The sequence below is a fragment of the Micrasema longulum genome, unplaced genomic scaffold, assembly GCF_059751315.1.
Source record: "Micrasema longulum isolate JH-2025_06_02 unplaced genomic scaffold, ASM5975131v1 h1tg003426l, whole genome shotgun sequence".
NCBI classification, from domain to species: Eukaryota; Metazoa; Arthropoda; class Insecta; order Trichoptera; family Brachycentridae; genus Micrasema; species Micrasema longulum.
This window is the reverse complement of record NW_028280490.1, coordinates 22,492-40,014: the sequence shown is the minus strand read 5'-3', so window position 1 is coordinate 40,014 and position 17,523 is coordinate 22,492. Positions and strand designations below refer to the sequence as shown.

Sequence of the window (17,523 nt, the reverse complement as noted above, 5' to 3'; positions counted from 1 at the left end):
GGGTAAACTGTGTGTTTTGTAGAAAAAAGTATGTGTTTAAGTTCTAGTAATTTGTCGCAGTCAGCAGTAGACACATTTCTATTTTTGTATTATGTAGTGCTGGGAGCCATGTTGAGTTTAATTTCAGCCCGTCGTCTTTGTTTATATTATTTGGGTGTCTGTGTATTTCAATTGCCTCTTTTATTATTCGTGCACCGTAATTACCGGGTTTGTTTAAAAATTTTGGTTTAAAGGCGAAAAAATGACCAGTGTCTATAAAGTGTTCCGCTATTACGGATTTGTCAGGGTGCCCAAGTTTACACGCTTTTTTGCGTTCGTCTGTATAAATAAATAGCAAAACGTAAATAAAGACAAATTAATAAATTAGAATGATCGTTCGCAGGTGCCTGTGGGGATGTTGCCTCATCCCTTTCTGCCTGGAGCCGTGTCAGGACGTCCTCCACACTTGCCCCAACTGCAAAACCTACCTCGGCAAGTATTCGCGCCTGAAGTGAATTCCTCAAAAGGAAGATACATCTCAGATTTGGACATAGTCAAAGTACACCGCACTCTGATTACGGTGCAATTATATATCGTTGTTTTTTCAAACATTCATTCCATAACTCCAACATTTCATCCACCAGAGAATGGAGAGAAAGATCTGGCTGTGTTAAATGATCGCTTTACGCACCGTCCTACATACACGCTCTTACCTATGTTTGAACCTTCACACTTTTTACACGATCATATTAGAAAGCCATCTGTTGATATTTGAATGTTTACAAGGATGCGCGGTCTGACTTTTCTTCATACAAACGTATTACCGTATTTTCTCCCTGGATTATTACATACCCTAATAACCGAAGAGATACGCTAGTTATATATATATATATTTATTTGTTTTCTAGAAGTGCCATAATCAAATATTATAAATTAAGATTTTGATTTTGAATGGGAGCAAAAATGAGTGGTATAATTGTTAACTGTCTTCTGTATGCTGATGATGCCGCGCTTCTTGCTAGCAGCAAAGAAGACGCGCAATTCTTGGTAACAAAAGTCTACGATGTATGCGAGAAAAGCCATTTGCTTATGAATGTTGATAAATCAAGAGTGATAAAAATATAACTAAATCTGAGATCAGTGTGAACGGAGATATTCCGAATCAGGTAGAAGAATTTGTGTATCTGGGAAGTATGTTTACTAGGGATAGAAAGGAGGGTGAGTGCCGGGAACAGGGTAAACGGTGCACTGAAATCTACTTTGGCAAACAAATGTTTGTCGCGGGAGGCTAAACTAGCAGTTCACAACGGAGTTCTAGTGCCAACTCTAATGTATGGGAGCGAAGTATGAAATTGGAAAATGATGATGAAAGTAGGTTGAATGCTGTCAAGATGCGATCCCTCAGGCGAATGTGTGTTAAAACGATGTATGATAGGTGCACAAATGTCGAGATCCGTGAAGTGTGTAAGGCTGAGACACGCATTGCCGACAGAATCAAGAAAGGGGTGCCGCGTCGGTTTGGACATGTGGAGCGAATGGACAGCGAAAGAACGGCTAAAAAGATCTACGATGCAAATGTTGATGGATGCAGAAAACGAGGAAGACCGAGAAAAACATGGCACGATCGAGTCCATCAAATACTTGAAGACGGACATGTCATGAGAAGATGTATGAATGTAGAGGAAGCGAGTTCTGTATGCCAAGATAGAGTGATATGGCGTTATATCCCTCTGCCTACCCCTACGGGGAAACGGCGTGGTGGTTTGTTTGTTAGTTTGTGATATTTGCGGAGAAATAAAGTACCCCTTTGAGAAGGGACTATGAAAATCTACGCTTGTATACGGCTCATATCTCGCATTATTTGGTATTACATTTTTTCATACGCATCAAAAGTGATAGTTTTTTAACACTTCAAAGGCTGTGCTACAAAATTCCCTTACACGCGGTGATGCAACATCGTACGACGTCAAGCATTCAAGACAAAATGTTCTCAGAACATAAATAATTCATGTTTAATAATTCCTTTTCCATAATTTATAAAAACTATAATTTAATTTAGGCTGCATGACACAATTTAATAAAATGTCAAAATTAGACACTGAACCTACTTTGAATTTAGTTTGAGACAATAATTTACACATTTTGTTATTTGCCTCGATTTTATTCCCCATTCGCGCGGCGGCGCGCGGCTCGACGTCTTTTGACAGATTGAATGTGTTTTAAAAAACACAAAAACGTTAATTTGGGAGAGATATTTGAACGAGAATGTGTGGAAAAAAATAGGACCTTAACATTTCGGCATTGAGGAACGTAAAAACGACATTTTGCTGTAATCAGAAAAGAAAAAAAGAAATAATTATATTCCTTATTATTGAAGGACCACAAAATATATCATAGGAAAAAAGAGTTAAGGCTGTACTCGAAAAGGGGAAAAACGAGCGCAAAATTAGGAAATCATACGATTTTATGTCATAGTCTTTTTTGAGATCCCAGATACCTAAGTTTAGTCTAAATTTGAAATGGCGTAATCTGCCGGTCTAAAAGTAATTGTATTTTAGTTACATAAAACTTTTAAGCATATTTTTTAACAGAAATACCTTCAAAACATATTGTTTTTATCTAATTTATGTGTTTTTGTTTTTTTTATTTTTGCCCGATTAAAAAAAAAACATTCATTTTAAAATGGCAAAATCGTATGATTTCCTAATTTTGCGCTCGTTTTTCCCGACTACAGCCTTCATATCTTTAGTTTGAATCCAGGATAGTGCGTGTTTTTTAAAAGAGGGAAAATTTTGAAAGGTTGGGATCAATCAAATATTATCTGTAAAAAAGGAATTAAACATTTTTGGGCCTATGAAATATGCATGTCTCTGTGCTAGCCTCGTTTTACAATGTGCTATTACTAGCTCACGACTCCTTCATAGACTTGATCTATTTATATTACTAGTAGATAAATTTTGGTTCATAAATATATATTTAAAACAATATACAGGTAAACGTCGTTTTGCGCCGGTTCGATTTATAATTACGCTGGTTGGTGCCAGCGTGGGATTCTCCGGTTCGGTCGACACCAGAGGACAGTTGACGCCGCGATTCTAATAGCTGACACACTTTTACACGTTGTTTTATTATATTACCGTGCACGCGAGCAGCCTATTGTGTGTGTGAAATTGTTTCCGAGTAACTTTTCATTTTGTTTTTATGAAAAATAAAAAAGAATGATTATATCTTGTATTTTATTATTATTAAAATTAAAAGAATATTAAAATATTTGTAGTTTACGCTATGATTCTGCAAGAAAGGAAGCAACAATCGAAGCAAATGAAATTGGATGCTTTTTTCAAAAAAGTGTGAAAATTTAATTTAGTACCGACAAACTGGTGACTCAAAAAATAATTATTTTTATCAAATGGTTATTATTTATTTTGTAAAGGAATTTAAACTGTATTTATCAAATACATTTATAATCTATTTTGAATGTGTATTAAATAAACATGTTTGATTGCTCTTAGAGTTTTGACACTTCCGTGTCTTCCCAACTATATATATCTCTATCTTCCATTAAATTTGTGTTAATTTTACGGCGGTGTCTCTCGGAACGGTCCCGTTTACCTGTATTTGTCTTGTTTCTAAAAGCTTAGCTTCTCGGAACAATTGGAAAGAGGGAAAAGTGCCATTTTTGTGAAGCATTATTTTTAAGATTTTGTACTATATTTTATATTCTACCACTATGATAATGGACATGTGTAGTTCGCCAACGACCGGTCATACTGACAAGGTCAAGGACAAGGTCGGAAACATTGAACTAGAGATATGTTTCTTTCGTCTCGGTCCGTTAGTTCGCGAACGAAAAGAGCGCCGAGCATTCGAATGTTCGTATCTTTTATATCTCTAGCTCATTAAGTTCATTCGTTCGCAACGATTCTGTGTCACCATACGGTATGCGCAATTATTTTTAATTGAGGCCACGCATACATAGTCATTTTTGCTCTATCTACAAACATTTCCGAGGTGTGCAAGTGTGTGTTTATTGTACACGTAGGCGCAATCAACACGAATCGTCCAAGTCCGCCTGATAAAACTGAGGCGGATTGACATTTATTTTGTATTTATTTAAAATGTATTCAGGGGTTACTCTCGTAAACACTTCTCCCCTATCATCAAAAAATACTCAAAAGATACAAAACAAAGATAAAGCGTAATACTTCTACATGTAAACAAATATTCTCTTTGTAAATAAACCCTACTAACAATATTTACCCTCCCTCCCCGTCGGCGGTGATGTGCAGCCAGTACACATTGCGTCTAATAATTATAATATCTTTATAAATATAATCAATATTGGGTTTAGATTTTCAGTATTCCTCCATTACACATTTACGTATCCACTGAAGTAATTTGTTCTTAAATAATAAGTACTTATTAGGCATAGAAAAGCATTTTATCGGAAATCAGGGATAAATTACAAATATCATCAAAAGTATACTCACAGTCAGTCACGTGGTCCAGTACTATATAGCTACTTAGTAGCTCGCGGGTGTATTTAGGACAGTAAGGGAATAAATAATTATTATTTCATCATAACTCCCTTTCCGCATTTAATGGTGCATAGGGCACTGCATTGGTACACCAATCGCAGCGAATCTCGATATTTTTTTTTTCATAAGATGATCAGTCTTACCCTTCACTTGTCAGTCAAGGCACTTTGAAATGTTTACACTGGTAAAACGTCCTTTTAGTTAAATATTTCATGTCAACCATGTCGGGGATTGAACCCGAGACCTCTTGCATGGTAGGCAAACGCGCTGATCACTGCACCGCGAGGCTGACTATATATTATTTACTTAATTAAAAAATAATTTACTTTGACTTTTTTGAATGATTGAAAAATATATAAAATTATTTCAAGCACTATAAGGATGCTAGAATTTCAAACATCCATTCGTTTTGTAGCTGCAAGACATGCAGAAATCTAGCTTCTAACTCGCACTCGCACACACCCCGCTCGAGTGGACAAAAGAACTAAACGAGCTAGAGACCCGAAAGATACGATGAAACGAATGATACGAAGATGCGAAAGATGCGGAGATACGATGACCTAAATGAGCCGAATGAGCAAAAGATACATTCGTTCAACTGAAGTACTTAAAAGATTCGGTCACTTTAAAGATACAGATCATTTGACTCGTATCTTTTCGGTGACAGGGTCTTACCCACCTCTACTTTATAAGTTTATAATGTTATTTATTTAAACATTAATATGTAATCAACAGAGATAAAGATCATTTTAGAGAAGGGAATATAGAAGTAGATATAGAAGATGCCTAGAGGCATCCACAGGGCGTCTGACCTGTCATTGGCTGATTTAAGTGGCCACTTTACAAACTGTGTAACATTCACCATCCTGCCCATATTTTAACATACATATTTCTTCAAACTCTATATTCCTACAAACATCAACAGATGAAAGAATTGAAGGAATATAAATGTTCAAATATGGGCAGAATCGTGAATGTCACACAGTGTGTAAAGTGGCCACTTAAACCAACCAATGACAGGTCATAAGCTCCGTAGATGCCTAGTCTTTTATAATACCTTCTCTCAAATGTTCTTCATCTCTGTTGTAATATGTTAACATTAACAGCTCCCCGAAGAGTTAAATCCAGTCTTTGTCTACAAAAATTTGGACAAACTCAAAATACTGTTTATATTGTGTTGTTATTAATTATAAGCCTAAAAATACATAATATGCTGGTGACTATGTACACATAAATGGGATCTAGAATTTCAACAGGCCAGTAGCTGCAAGACTTGTTATAATCTAAATTATTTTATTATATATTTATTTTAATATCATTAAAACACTTCACTTCATTGTCAAATTAAAACATACTGTAAATGGGGGCTAGATCCAGGCGCTCTGTAGCTGCAAGACGCGCTGCTAATCTAGCTCCTATCTGTTATAGTTGAAATGTATCATAATTGGAAGGGAGGAACTAGAATCCCAATTGTCCATGCGCTCTGTAGCTGCAAGACGCGCAGGGATGTTAATTTATTGTACAGCGCCCTCGAGGCGATTTTCACAAAATGGCGCTACATTAATTATCCGACTATATATATATATATATAATGTATAACGTAATGTACAAATGTAATTTGAAATACAAATAAATAAATACATTTTTAAGACACTCTGCCGTACAATTGAATGCTCTAATTTTGACTCTCCGTGTTATTAAGTAAATAAATTGGTTTATAAATGTGATATTATATGTATGTTAAGTGTGAATAAACTAAAATTGCGAAAAACCCAACTGTTTCAATTCATTTATTTCTGTCCTCTTCAAAAGATCAAACACGGCAAAATATTCCAACAGACGCGTGCGATAGACGACATTCAAACGGCGAGTCCTCGCTTTCATTCCACGGTTTCCTAAGAGAGCGCGGATGGCGTCATTAAAACGTCCGTTCAAACCGGATCGCCAGATTGTGAGCGGAACGTCAAACGGCGGTGTCGTCATTTTATTAATGTTATTAATTTAAGCGAGCAGCTTAAAGCTGATCTGCTTAAATCTATTTAAACGAAAATTAGTTGTTGGCGCACTCTAACTTTTGTTGAACCCATTGAGACTACACATCGAGATCAGCTCTTGAGGCAGCTTATTCCAACCATGGACAATCCTATGGCTCATTGATGTTCTTCAAGGTTACATCATTTTGCAACAACGTTAGAGATGGAACAAATTGATCAATGTAAATTGATCGAATAAAAAAATAAAAAAATTTGATGTTGTTCATGAACAAGTATCAATGTCTCATTTTTTTGTGAATATTTGTGTTAAACACACAAGGGAGGATGGGAACAAAAAGTAATCGGCCAGGAATAGTATCGATAAATGCTGTTATTTACTTAACATCGGGAACCGAAGGGCGAAGCACAAGCCGATTTGACTGGTAGTCCTGAAAAGGACTTTTAATTCCAAGAGAGCGCCGCGGTCGGGATCCGTAAGGTGAGAAGTCCAGAAGTCCAATCCGAGGGCAGGCGAAGGTCTTGTAGCGTAGTCGGTATCGGCGGGGAGTAGAGCGGGAGATGATTCAAACGCGAGTGAGTGATTAAGACTGATTTATTTGACGGAGCTGCGCCATTTTATACGCAACAAATCTGCGCGGCCGACACAGGCCGGCCAATGGCGGGCGGGAGTAAGCCGACCAATCCCGTAGCGAGAGAAATAGCTATCTCGCCACGTAAAAGGACTACCCCCCCCTGTAATAAACCTGTACAGAGAAAACATTATTAATCAAATAAGGGCAATGCAATATATTTATTTCACCAAAGTACTTTCGAAACGACCCAAATTTTTACCGGACACGGAGCTATGAGAAGTTATCTATATAGGTTTAAATCAAGGAATGATGACTCTTGTCCATGCGATGATATTTCTTCACAGAGTATAGAACATCTGTTATTTCAGTGCCCATTTTTCAGTTTGCAACGCCATAATCTTAGTTAGTAGTTATCACGCGCCATTGTTCTTGAACTTTGCAACAATGGTGATTGGACTCATAAAGGTAATAAACCAAAATCAGTGATCGAACATCCCATTTCCAAGACAAACAAAAACTTTTTTTTTTCCGAGTACCTTAGCCTTGTACATGACACGTAAGGCTACTAAATACAGGGGTCCAAATATATTTTTAAAAATATATATATTTATAAATTTAATAATAAAATCCTAATTCCATAGGCCTGGGTATAACGAAAGGCATCTCGAAGGTAACAAAATAAAGTATTTATTGGGAGGGGCATTTCGTGTTACATATTTATACCGAGGTTTCTACATTATTTAATCAAGAGGCCCCAGGAAGGGCTGCTGAGTCTATACGACGTCCGTAAAACAAACACTTATATTTTTTGTAAATTCCACACCTCGTAGAATCATTTTCATTAATTTTATATGTAATAATTGTTTTTGTTTTATATTTTGTTTTTAAATATGAACATTGTCATAATTTTAGTATTTTTCACTTTTTGGAATAACTTTTATTGTGAATTTGATTGTTTGTTTTGTAAACCTTAACTACAAGTTATTTTCATCATCATCGCCCTTCGGGCACATTGCGAGCGGGGCCGGAAGAAGCAGGGCGGTGGTACGCGGGGAAGGGGACGTTAGCGATCGGGAGAGTCACAGCTGCCACGCTACACGAGTCCGCGAGAACGGGCGAGAATCGTCCGGGAGTGCGCTGGTCATGATCCTCGTGACCGGGGGCCCAACCACGAAGAAGTTATTCGCAATGTTCTTATTATTCTATACCCGTATAATTTATAATTATTCCTTTTAATTTTCTTATTTTTCCCCGCAAAATTTGTTAATACGGTTCTAAACGGGCAAAGCCTAAGAATTCAAAGTAAATTCGTTGGTTCTATAACTGTTGTTGTAAATTGAAATAGAATGTCGAGGATTACCGACCCATTCCGGAATAAATAAGATATTCATGTTTAGTCATTTCACACTGAGAACTTTCTCACCAATGTGAATTAATAAATGACAAATTAAATCCTCTTTTTTGGAAAACGTGTCTCCACAATCTGAGCATGACTATGGTTTCTTGCCGGTGTGAGTAAACATGTGAGATTTCAAATGATTCTTTTGTAAACATTTATATTCGCACTCTAAGCATGAAAATGGTTTCTCACCGGCATGAGTTAACATGTGTGATTTTAAAAGACTCTTTTGTGAACAATTAAATTGGCACGCCGAACACGAGAATGGTTTCATGCCGGTATGAGTTAAAATGTGCTTCTTCAAATTTTGTTTTTGTATACTTTTAAATGGGCACTCCGAGCACGAGAATGGTTTCTCGCCTGTATGAGTGAACATGTGTGTTTCCAAATTACGTTTTTGTGAACATTTAAATTGGCAAGCTGAGCGTGAGAATAATTTCTCGCCGGTATGAATTAACATGTGTGATTTCAAATGATATTTTTGAGAACATTTAAATTGGCAATCTGAGCATGAGAATGGTTTCTCGCCGGTATGGGTTAAAAAGTGCGTTCTCAAACTACGTTTTTGCGAACATTCGTATTGACACTCCGAGCATAAGTATGCTAAGAGACTCGTCCGGGAGCGCAGTGGTCATGATTTTCGTAACTGAGAGACCAACCACGAAGAAGTTATTCTCAATATTCTTACTTTTATTGATTTTGTTTGTAAATTAACTTACTTATATAACAAAATAAATATACCTTACTTAAATGAATCTTCAATTTCACATAATATAAATAACTCATCCCTTATATCCAAAATGCATTTCATTTATTTATTTATTTTTATTTGGGGAAAAAAACAACAGTTTTTAACATATATTGTATACAGAAAATAATAATATATATAAACAAAAATTGTAAAAACAGTCAATATAAATTTTCCACAGCGGTGTAAGCTATTGATTAAGTACATTATCGGTATCAAAATAAAAGCGATTTCACAATTAAAATGTAAGGTACTTAAAAATAAAAATACAAATATTTATATACAGTCATAAAAATAAAGTATATATAAATAAGATAAATTTAAATTTGAAGAATAAGAAAAGAAAAAAGTTATTTAAAAAATCATGTAAAAGGTACAAAATATAATAATGAACATACGAGTACATACATAATTACTGAGATCGTATAACTAAACGGGTGTACTGTCTATAAGGAATCTTCTATATTTCATATAGGAGAGATGAAAAATGTCTGCGTTAAGTATTAAAATAATGACATGCTCTGAAGAAAAAGTCGTTTTTCCTTGAGTTAGTCCTAGGTACTGGTAAATTAAATGTAGTATGGAGTCTTGTTCTGTTGGGTACAAGGTATTCTAAAGAACTTGTAAGTAAAGGGCAGTCTACGACGTTGTTTACTAGTTTAAACAGGAATATTTGATCTACAATCACTCTTCTATACTCCAGAGTTTGAATTGAATTTGGTGTACGGTGAAATTTATATTTTATTAAATTTATAAATTTCTTCTGTATCTTTTCTAGGTTGTTTATGTATATTTTATTTGCTCAAAAGGTGGAGACGCTTCTTTATATGTAATTATTCCTTTTAATTTTCCCGATGTTTATAATAACGGTTTAAAACGGACACAGCTAGAAAGTTCGTTAGATCTTGAACTGTTGATGAGCTCTGAGAAAATAAAATATATTATAAAGGATGACTGGCCCGTTTCAGGTTTAATGAGATGTTCACTTTTAGTATTTTCACGTTAAGAACATTCTCCTCACCCATGCGAATTAATTAATGACCAATTAAATCCTCTTATTTGGAAAATGTTTTTCCACAGTCTGAGCATGAGGATGGTTACTTACCGGTAAGTACCGGCATGAGTTGACATGTGAGATTTTAAAGAACGCTTTTGTGAACATTTATATTGACACTCCGCGCATGAGTATAGTTTCTCACCGGTATGACTAAAAATGTGTATTTTCAAATTATATTTTTGTGAACTTTTAAATTGGCACTCTGAGCAAGAGAATGGTTTCTCGCCGGTATGAGTTGTAAGGTGTCTGTTCAAATAATGTTTTTGTGAACATTTGAATTGGCACTCCGAGCATGAGAATAATTTCTCGCTGTTATGAGTTGACATGTGATGTTTTAAATAACTAATTTTTGAACATTTATATTGGCACTCTGAGCAGGAGAATGGTTTCTCGCCGGTGTGAGTTAACATGTGCGATTTCAAATAACTAATTTGTGCACATTTATATTGACACTCTGAACAGGAAAATGGTTTCTCACCAGTATGAGTTAACATATGATATTTTAAATAATTCTTTTGTGAACATTTGTATTGACAATCCGAGCATGAGTATGGTTTTTCGCCGGCGTGAGTTAAAATGTGTAGTTTTAAGTTATATTTTTGTGAAAATTTTAATTGGCACTCTGGGCATGAGAATGGTTTCTCACCGGTATGACTTAAGACATGTCTTCTAAAATTTCTTCCAATTGAACATTTAAATTGGCACTCTGAGCATGAAAATGGTTTCTCGCCGGTATGGGTTAACATGTGATATTTTAAATAACTCTTTTGTGAACATTTATATTGGCACTCCGGGCATGAGTAAGGTTTCTCACCGGTATGAGTTAACATGTGTGATTTCAAAGAATCCTTTCGTGAACATTTATATTGGCACTCCGAGCATGAGAATGGTTTCTCACCCGTATGAGTTAACATGTGGGTTGTGAATTTGCTCTTCGCTGCACATTTATACGGACACTCTGAGCAGGTGAAATAATTCCGTATCACTTGTAAATCTGAAATAAAAACAAAAATAATGTAATGTTTATCTAGAACGCTTAAAACTAACGAAAAAAAAAAGAAAAAATGTTTGATTATTGCAAAAATAAAATGAGCATTATTTTTAATAATATAACCGCGCATTTAAATAGGCGCAAAGGGTTACACCGTCACTGTTACCAATATGTTTCTTTAAACATTAACAAAGACGGCGGGCTTAACTTTAACTCGACATGGTTCCCAGCACTACGTACCACAAAAACCAAAACAAATGTGCCGTCTGCCAACTGCGACACGGTAAAAATTACTTAATACGTCAGAGTAATAACTACGTATTATCCCAAACTCTATGAGGCCAAGAGCCGTGTTGATCACTTAAATTCATCATTCATAAGATTAATTGATAATCAATAACTGAACGAGAAATACTTACTCCTAATTTTAAATTCGCTAGCGCTCGTTCACAAACTTAATTTCGAGTGCTATAATAGCAAATTTGTTGGTTTTCGCAGATAATGACAGCGTACTAATAAGAAAGAGAAAGGTATACTAATATATTACACACGTCTCGGCTGTCCGCTTTGGTAGGATTGTATGCGGGAAAATAAGATAAGTAATTTTTTGTTTTGTAGACCATTTTGTGAAAACGACCTGAATTGTATTTCTATGGTATTTGTTACAATCAATATAGTGTTAAGTTTCCGCAAACTAAGTTTTGTAAAATTTCCATTAAAAATCAACGTAAAATAGGCATTTTTCAATAAAGAATTATAAAAGCGCCATATATGAATGATTAGTTTCATATTTTCGTTTAAAATTACCTTAAACGGTACTGTCTATGTATTCCTACAGCAAAGGCAAGCATTCAAGAAGCAAGCGGTGTTGTCACTCCTGACTCGCGATGACACACCTGCCATGTCCGCCTAGATTATGCCATTAATAATAAATACCGTTTGTATATTTTAATAGAGTTTAAGATTGTTTTAAGTGTTATTATATTATATAACATACTCATTATTGCCAATCTGTTAGGGCTTCCATAAACCTGTTGATTGGCTTGAAAAAAATACACTGTACCACTCAAAAAATAAACGTATTGTTAACTAAGTATTTAGTTTGTGTAAATTTACTGACGTCGGGCTCGTTGTGTAGCAGTCAGTGCGTTTGCCCACCTTGCAAAAAGTCTCAGGTTTGACTCTCGCCGTGGTTGGCATGCAACATTTGTTTTAAAAAAGGTATTTTTGCACTAAGATATTTTCCCTGTCCTGTTCCCAAGTCCCTGGAATGGCACCTGAAGCGTAAGACTGATCATCTAACCTTAATGTTATCAAAAAAATATCGAGATACGCTGCGACTGGTGTACCAATGCAGTGCCCTATGCACCATAAAAGGAAAGATGATGAGAATTACTTCAATAAATTTACTATACCAACCGGTTTCAGAACACGACTGTTCCTTTCTCAAGACTTGAATATAAACTAACAGAAAATATTACCAAATAACAGGTAGATACCTAAAACACATCTGCTAACAAGTTTAACGTCCTGAATCGGAATTCTAAAAAGGAATATAGGCCAGGTAGGAGGGGAGGTATCAGATTGGATGATAATTCTAAATATTAAACATTTCTGACAAACAACAGCTATGTTCTTAAACCGGTCGACACGAATCGAACAAATTTATTTTAGTGATTGTACACGAACTTAAAACGAAGTTAGATCGAAAATCATAAAAAAAGTGCTTCAAATATTGAATTTTTTTCATTATTCATTAAAATTAAAATCGTGTTTTTGACGTTTATTTATTAAACATATTACAACAGAGATGGACGACGTTTAAGAGAAGGAATATGGAAGTATAAGCATTTACAGGGCTTACGGCCTGCCAATGATTGGTTGAAGTAGCCTCATCGCACACTGTGTTTTTTCATAAACATCCCCCATCTCTGTTGTAATACGTAAACCTTAAGCAGTCTTCATGAGGTGAAATCTGGAACTTGTCAACAAAAATTAGGACAAACTCGAAATACAGTTGATTTATTGGATTATTTTTTGTTATTTTCCAAGTTTTGTTTTTGCGATTATTATATAATGTTCCCTCACTGGGGTGTCCCGCGCAGGGGGAAAAATTAAACAAACACTGAATAACAGAACTCCTAAAGCACCGAGCTGTAAGTTTTATATGAAGAATAAAAAAAGGTATTTGTTATTTGCATAGAAAATCTTGTTTTTATAAGTTGAGATCAGATCAATATTATTAAAACGTAGTTTCTTAGCAGGAAATAATTCGAGAAATTTTCAATACAGAATTTAAGTTACATTGAAAATTTCTCTGTTTGGACAATTTAAAATACTATTAAACAAAGTTTTAACATCAAATTTAGTGTTACAAATATACAGCGAATTTGAAACTCAAACAATAACAAAATCAACAACCATCAAATAATATACAACGTAAAGTAATCAATTCCATATTTGACGTGAAAACCAGACAAATCGATTGGATGTCCAAGCTTCGACTTATAATTGCAATGTACCTCCTCAAATAAAAATTACCTGCAAATGGGTTTTCCAATCAAACGTGCATTTTATATTTCCCGATTTAAAGGCTACTGCCTTAATTTTATCAACAATCCGCGAACCATCATCCACAGTCCAAAGACAAAATCTCCGAGTGGGTAAACAAGTATTACTTACTTGAAGCAATTTCATGCTTGCGAGAGGAATCCAAACATTCTTGTTTAATGTCGGGATAATCCACATCAATCTCTGTGAAGATCATCATTTCGCTGGTTATCCTAGGCCGGCCAGCACTGGTCCCCGGTTCAGCCTTCACGGCAGCGACACCCGGCTCCTCGCTGCTGCGGGGCCGTGGCGCCCCTTCCCCAGCCTGGAGAATATCTCCTTCTACATCGCCAGTCCCCGGTTCAGCCTTAACATTCACTGAAGGGAATTCCATACTTTTTTATAATTAAAGCTGAAAATAAAGATCCTGGAAATTATAATTATAATTTATATAAGCAATTAAGTCACAATTTCTAAAGCAAGAATCAAATATGCTTACGAAACTTTCAAAATAATAAAGTAACCCATATGATGTTATACGATTTTGGAATAAAAGAAGGTCATTTTAACGTCCTACAATGACACTACCCACAGTTTAATTTTCTCCGTAAGAAAACTAATGTAGGTAATTTACATATTTTTAACAAAGACGAAGCTTTTGTAAATATGCAAGTCTCGGCATGTATAGAGCTTATGATCTGTCATTAGCTGTGTCAAGTGTTCACCTTTGTGTGTTGAGTATTTACCAGTATGCCTTATATTTGACTCCGAATGAACATTTAATGAAATAAGTTTACCAATCTGTTTGGTTTATAAGTTTTTGTACATAGATTTAAGAATAGTCCAGAAGGAGCGAATAATCATATTTGAATACATCGGAATGAGTCCAATAACCCCCCTACTATGCCCCACTTTTGCTACGCGCATTCGTGATGTCACCGCGTAATGTTGCACGATGGGAAAAAATATAATTAAAACACAAACGTAAGGTAAAAAAAAGCAATCTGTTAATTTCTCTAAAATTTTATTGTGACACAACAGAGAAGATAAATAAAGGGCCATTTAATAAGAGTAATTGAATTAATGAACTTTAAACTTATAATATAAAAAATAAAACATATTTTTCATAAAACGGATATTTTGATATCGTGTTAAATAATATTTGATGTTTTGAAGATAATGTCGGTCAAATGTCCACCACAGAGTTGTTCACTCCGAGGTCCAATTTTCATTAGTTCTCTTATTAGATAAGCAAAGTAGTAATAATTTACTACCCTAGCAACACTCACAAAATGTTTATTTTGTTTCTTCGACAATCTGACAGATGGAAAAATAATTCATTTGCTACTTACACATTCGTTTGCTAATTACGTATGAAATGTGATCCCATCTTGTTTCTTTAAGATCCTGCAGTACTTCTACACTTCAAAAGGACACAACACGGCATATATGAATTCAAAACAGGAGTTGCGTACTGAGCGACGTCTACAAAGAAACTAATGGGTCAAAACGTAAACCTAATCATTTATGAGTAGTTTAGTCGCCTTCTGTTTGATGGGCGTATGCGGTTTCTGGACTATTCTTAACTCTATGTTTTTGTATTAAACATTTTTTCTACGAATATGATATGTAAGCAAGTAAATATTTTTGCTAATAAATATTTCTGAAATAACGAACATCTTCATTGACGACAAGATATATTAAGTGTCAAATATTTCGATTGTTTTAAACTTTCAACAGTTTTGTGGGAAAATATATTACCTAATTGTATGTACACACCTAAGACCTGTTCATTAGTATTTTTGACTTATAATATTGAATAAACAATTGAGCCTTAGTTGCATCATCTTCTGGCTTTATTTGATCTGGTTCTAAAATTGGTAAAAAATAATAAATTTAATAAATGATGCATTTTGTGTGCTAAAACTAATAATCATCATCATCATCATCATACTTCGATCTGCGCCCGATGGTGCACAGGGAACTGCAATGGCAAACTAGATGCGGCGCATATCGATCATCCGTTACGTGAGATCACATATGACTATTCTCAAGCCTGACGGTAATTAACCACTGCAATTCGAACTTCCGACCTGCTGCGGTGCTTGCGACAAACCAAATATACATTTGATACTTACTTTTTACGGTGATTTGTATGTAAAACCTTCGTTTACTTGTGCAATAATAGTGTAATTTATGTATTTTTGTCCACCGGATAGAGACGCGCACCGCTAAGCGCTTGACAGAATAACCACAGACAAAATGTAATGAGATGAACATCCACAAACAAACATAGAAATTTTGGCTTTTTTTTTCAAAATTTTAAGTCCTTGACTAGGTAATTTGTTATATTCCGTTAAAATTTGTTTGCTTGTTATGCCATTTATTTATCGTAAATGGCTCGTTACAGATTAAGGTACATATAAATCAAGGATGGGTTTGAAAACTAGGAGTATAAAATGATGACGGGAACTATCTAATTATTGCTTTATTGCTTTTTACACAATAAAAGGCAAACGCGCTGACCACGACACCACGAGGCAGAAATGTTTCAATAGCATCCTATTAATGATATCTTACAATTGCGACTTTTCTCTACTTTAAAATAAGGTTATTTTTTCCCCATTAACTATTGAAAATGAAAACATGAAATATATAGTCGTGCGCAAATGAACAATATTAGGAATGCCTTCATACAATTTAACAATTAAAAACAGATATGATTGGACGTATATAAAAAGAAAACTATCGGGTATTTTTTTTTCTATTCAAAAATCCGATGTTTTCCAATAAAATAATACCATCAAACTTTTTTCTTTAATGAAGGAGTTGAAAATTGTTTGCCTTGCTTATTATGTACAAGGTTAATATTAACTGCAAAAGGTATGTTCCTTTTAATTTTTGACTATAGTGTGAGGATCTGGTGGTGGAAACTCATACAGGAGAAGCCGGACTATTGACAGGCATAAGCAGATCTTCCATTCCACTTTGAGAGCGTTCGGCATTTTGTGTCCTATTTATTTCAACAATCACCTGTACCATTTTCACATGTATGATATTACCTCACGCGATAAGTCCATATGACTTATTACTGTTACGATATTTTCTAGGTCCTCATCCAGACTTTTGCATCGCGCCTCCAGCTGCATTTGCTCTAAGCTGAAAATGGGACAATGCATCAACATTTTTTTTATTTTGCTTTTCAAAATCCGATTTTTTCCAATAAAATGATACCGTCAAACTGCCGTTCTATCAAAATAACGTTCAGTGTTAGATTACGATCCAGTCCAATAGAAAGATAAGCTTTTTCCTTATAATTATGAAGGTTTAAGAACGTGGAGTTACGTTTGATTGTTACATCCGACACCTGACACTTTTGACGCCACCTTCCACCAATCTCATCGGAGAAAATAAACCTTTTCCTCTATATTTTAGTCCAATGTTTTGCTTAGCACGCATTTTTTCCGTCAGAGGTGGTGTTTTTGCAGGCCTTTTGGCCAAAAGCCTAATTTATTTATTTGACACTTTATATACATATACAATATATAGACATATAAGGGCGGGCGTATTGCCTTAAGGCAATTTCTTCCTACCTACCGAAACCGTTCTGTTTGAGAAAATTATAAATACATGGACATATTGAATCTTACAATTTTATACAAAATTAAAAACAAAGATAAGCAAAATAAAAATAT

General features: G+C 35.0%; 1 protein-coding gene across 3 annotated transcripts; it reads right to left on the bottom strand.

Moving 5' to 3' along the window:
- Positions 1-9,896: 9,896 nt before the first annotated feature.
- On the bottom strand, positions 9,897-16,083 carry LOC148270768 (uncharacterized). Of its 3 annotated transcripts, XM_088242213.1 has the most exons (4): positions 15,967-16,083; positions 15,590-15,699; positions 13,961-14,240; positions 9,897-11,281 (listed from the first exon to the last, which is right to left on the bottom strand). In XM_088242213.1, exons 3-4 carry the CDS (start codon positions 14,220-14,222, stop codon positions 10,332-10,334), a joined length of 1,212 nt encoding a protein of 403 aa, XP_088098339.1. In that variant the 5' UTR covers positions 14,223-14,240; positions 15,590-15,699; positions 15,967-16,083; the 3' UTR covers positions 9,897-10,331. The 3 variants fall into 3 exon arrangements, with proteins under 3 accessions (XP_088098339.1, XP_088098337.1, XP_088098338.1); XM_088242211.1 differs by lacking the exon at positions 15,590-15,699; XM_088242212.1 differs by lacking the exon at positions 15,590-15,699 and having other exon boundaries at positions 13,961-14,255; positions 15,967-16,077.
- Positions 16,084-17,523: the final 1,440 nt, after the last annotated feature.

Excerpts from the sequence above, each read along its gene's own strand:
- LOC148270768 (XM_088242213.1), bottom strand. The coding sequence starts at position 14,222 with ATGGAATTCCCTTCAGTGAATGTTAAGGCTGAACCGGGGACTGGCGAT. Across the intron at positions 11,282-13,960 it reads CAAGCATGAAATTGCTTCAA|ATTTACAAGTGATACGGAAT; the intron begins GTAAGTAATACT and ends TTTTTATTTCAG.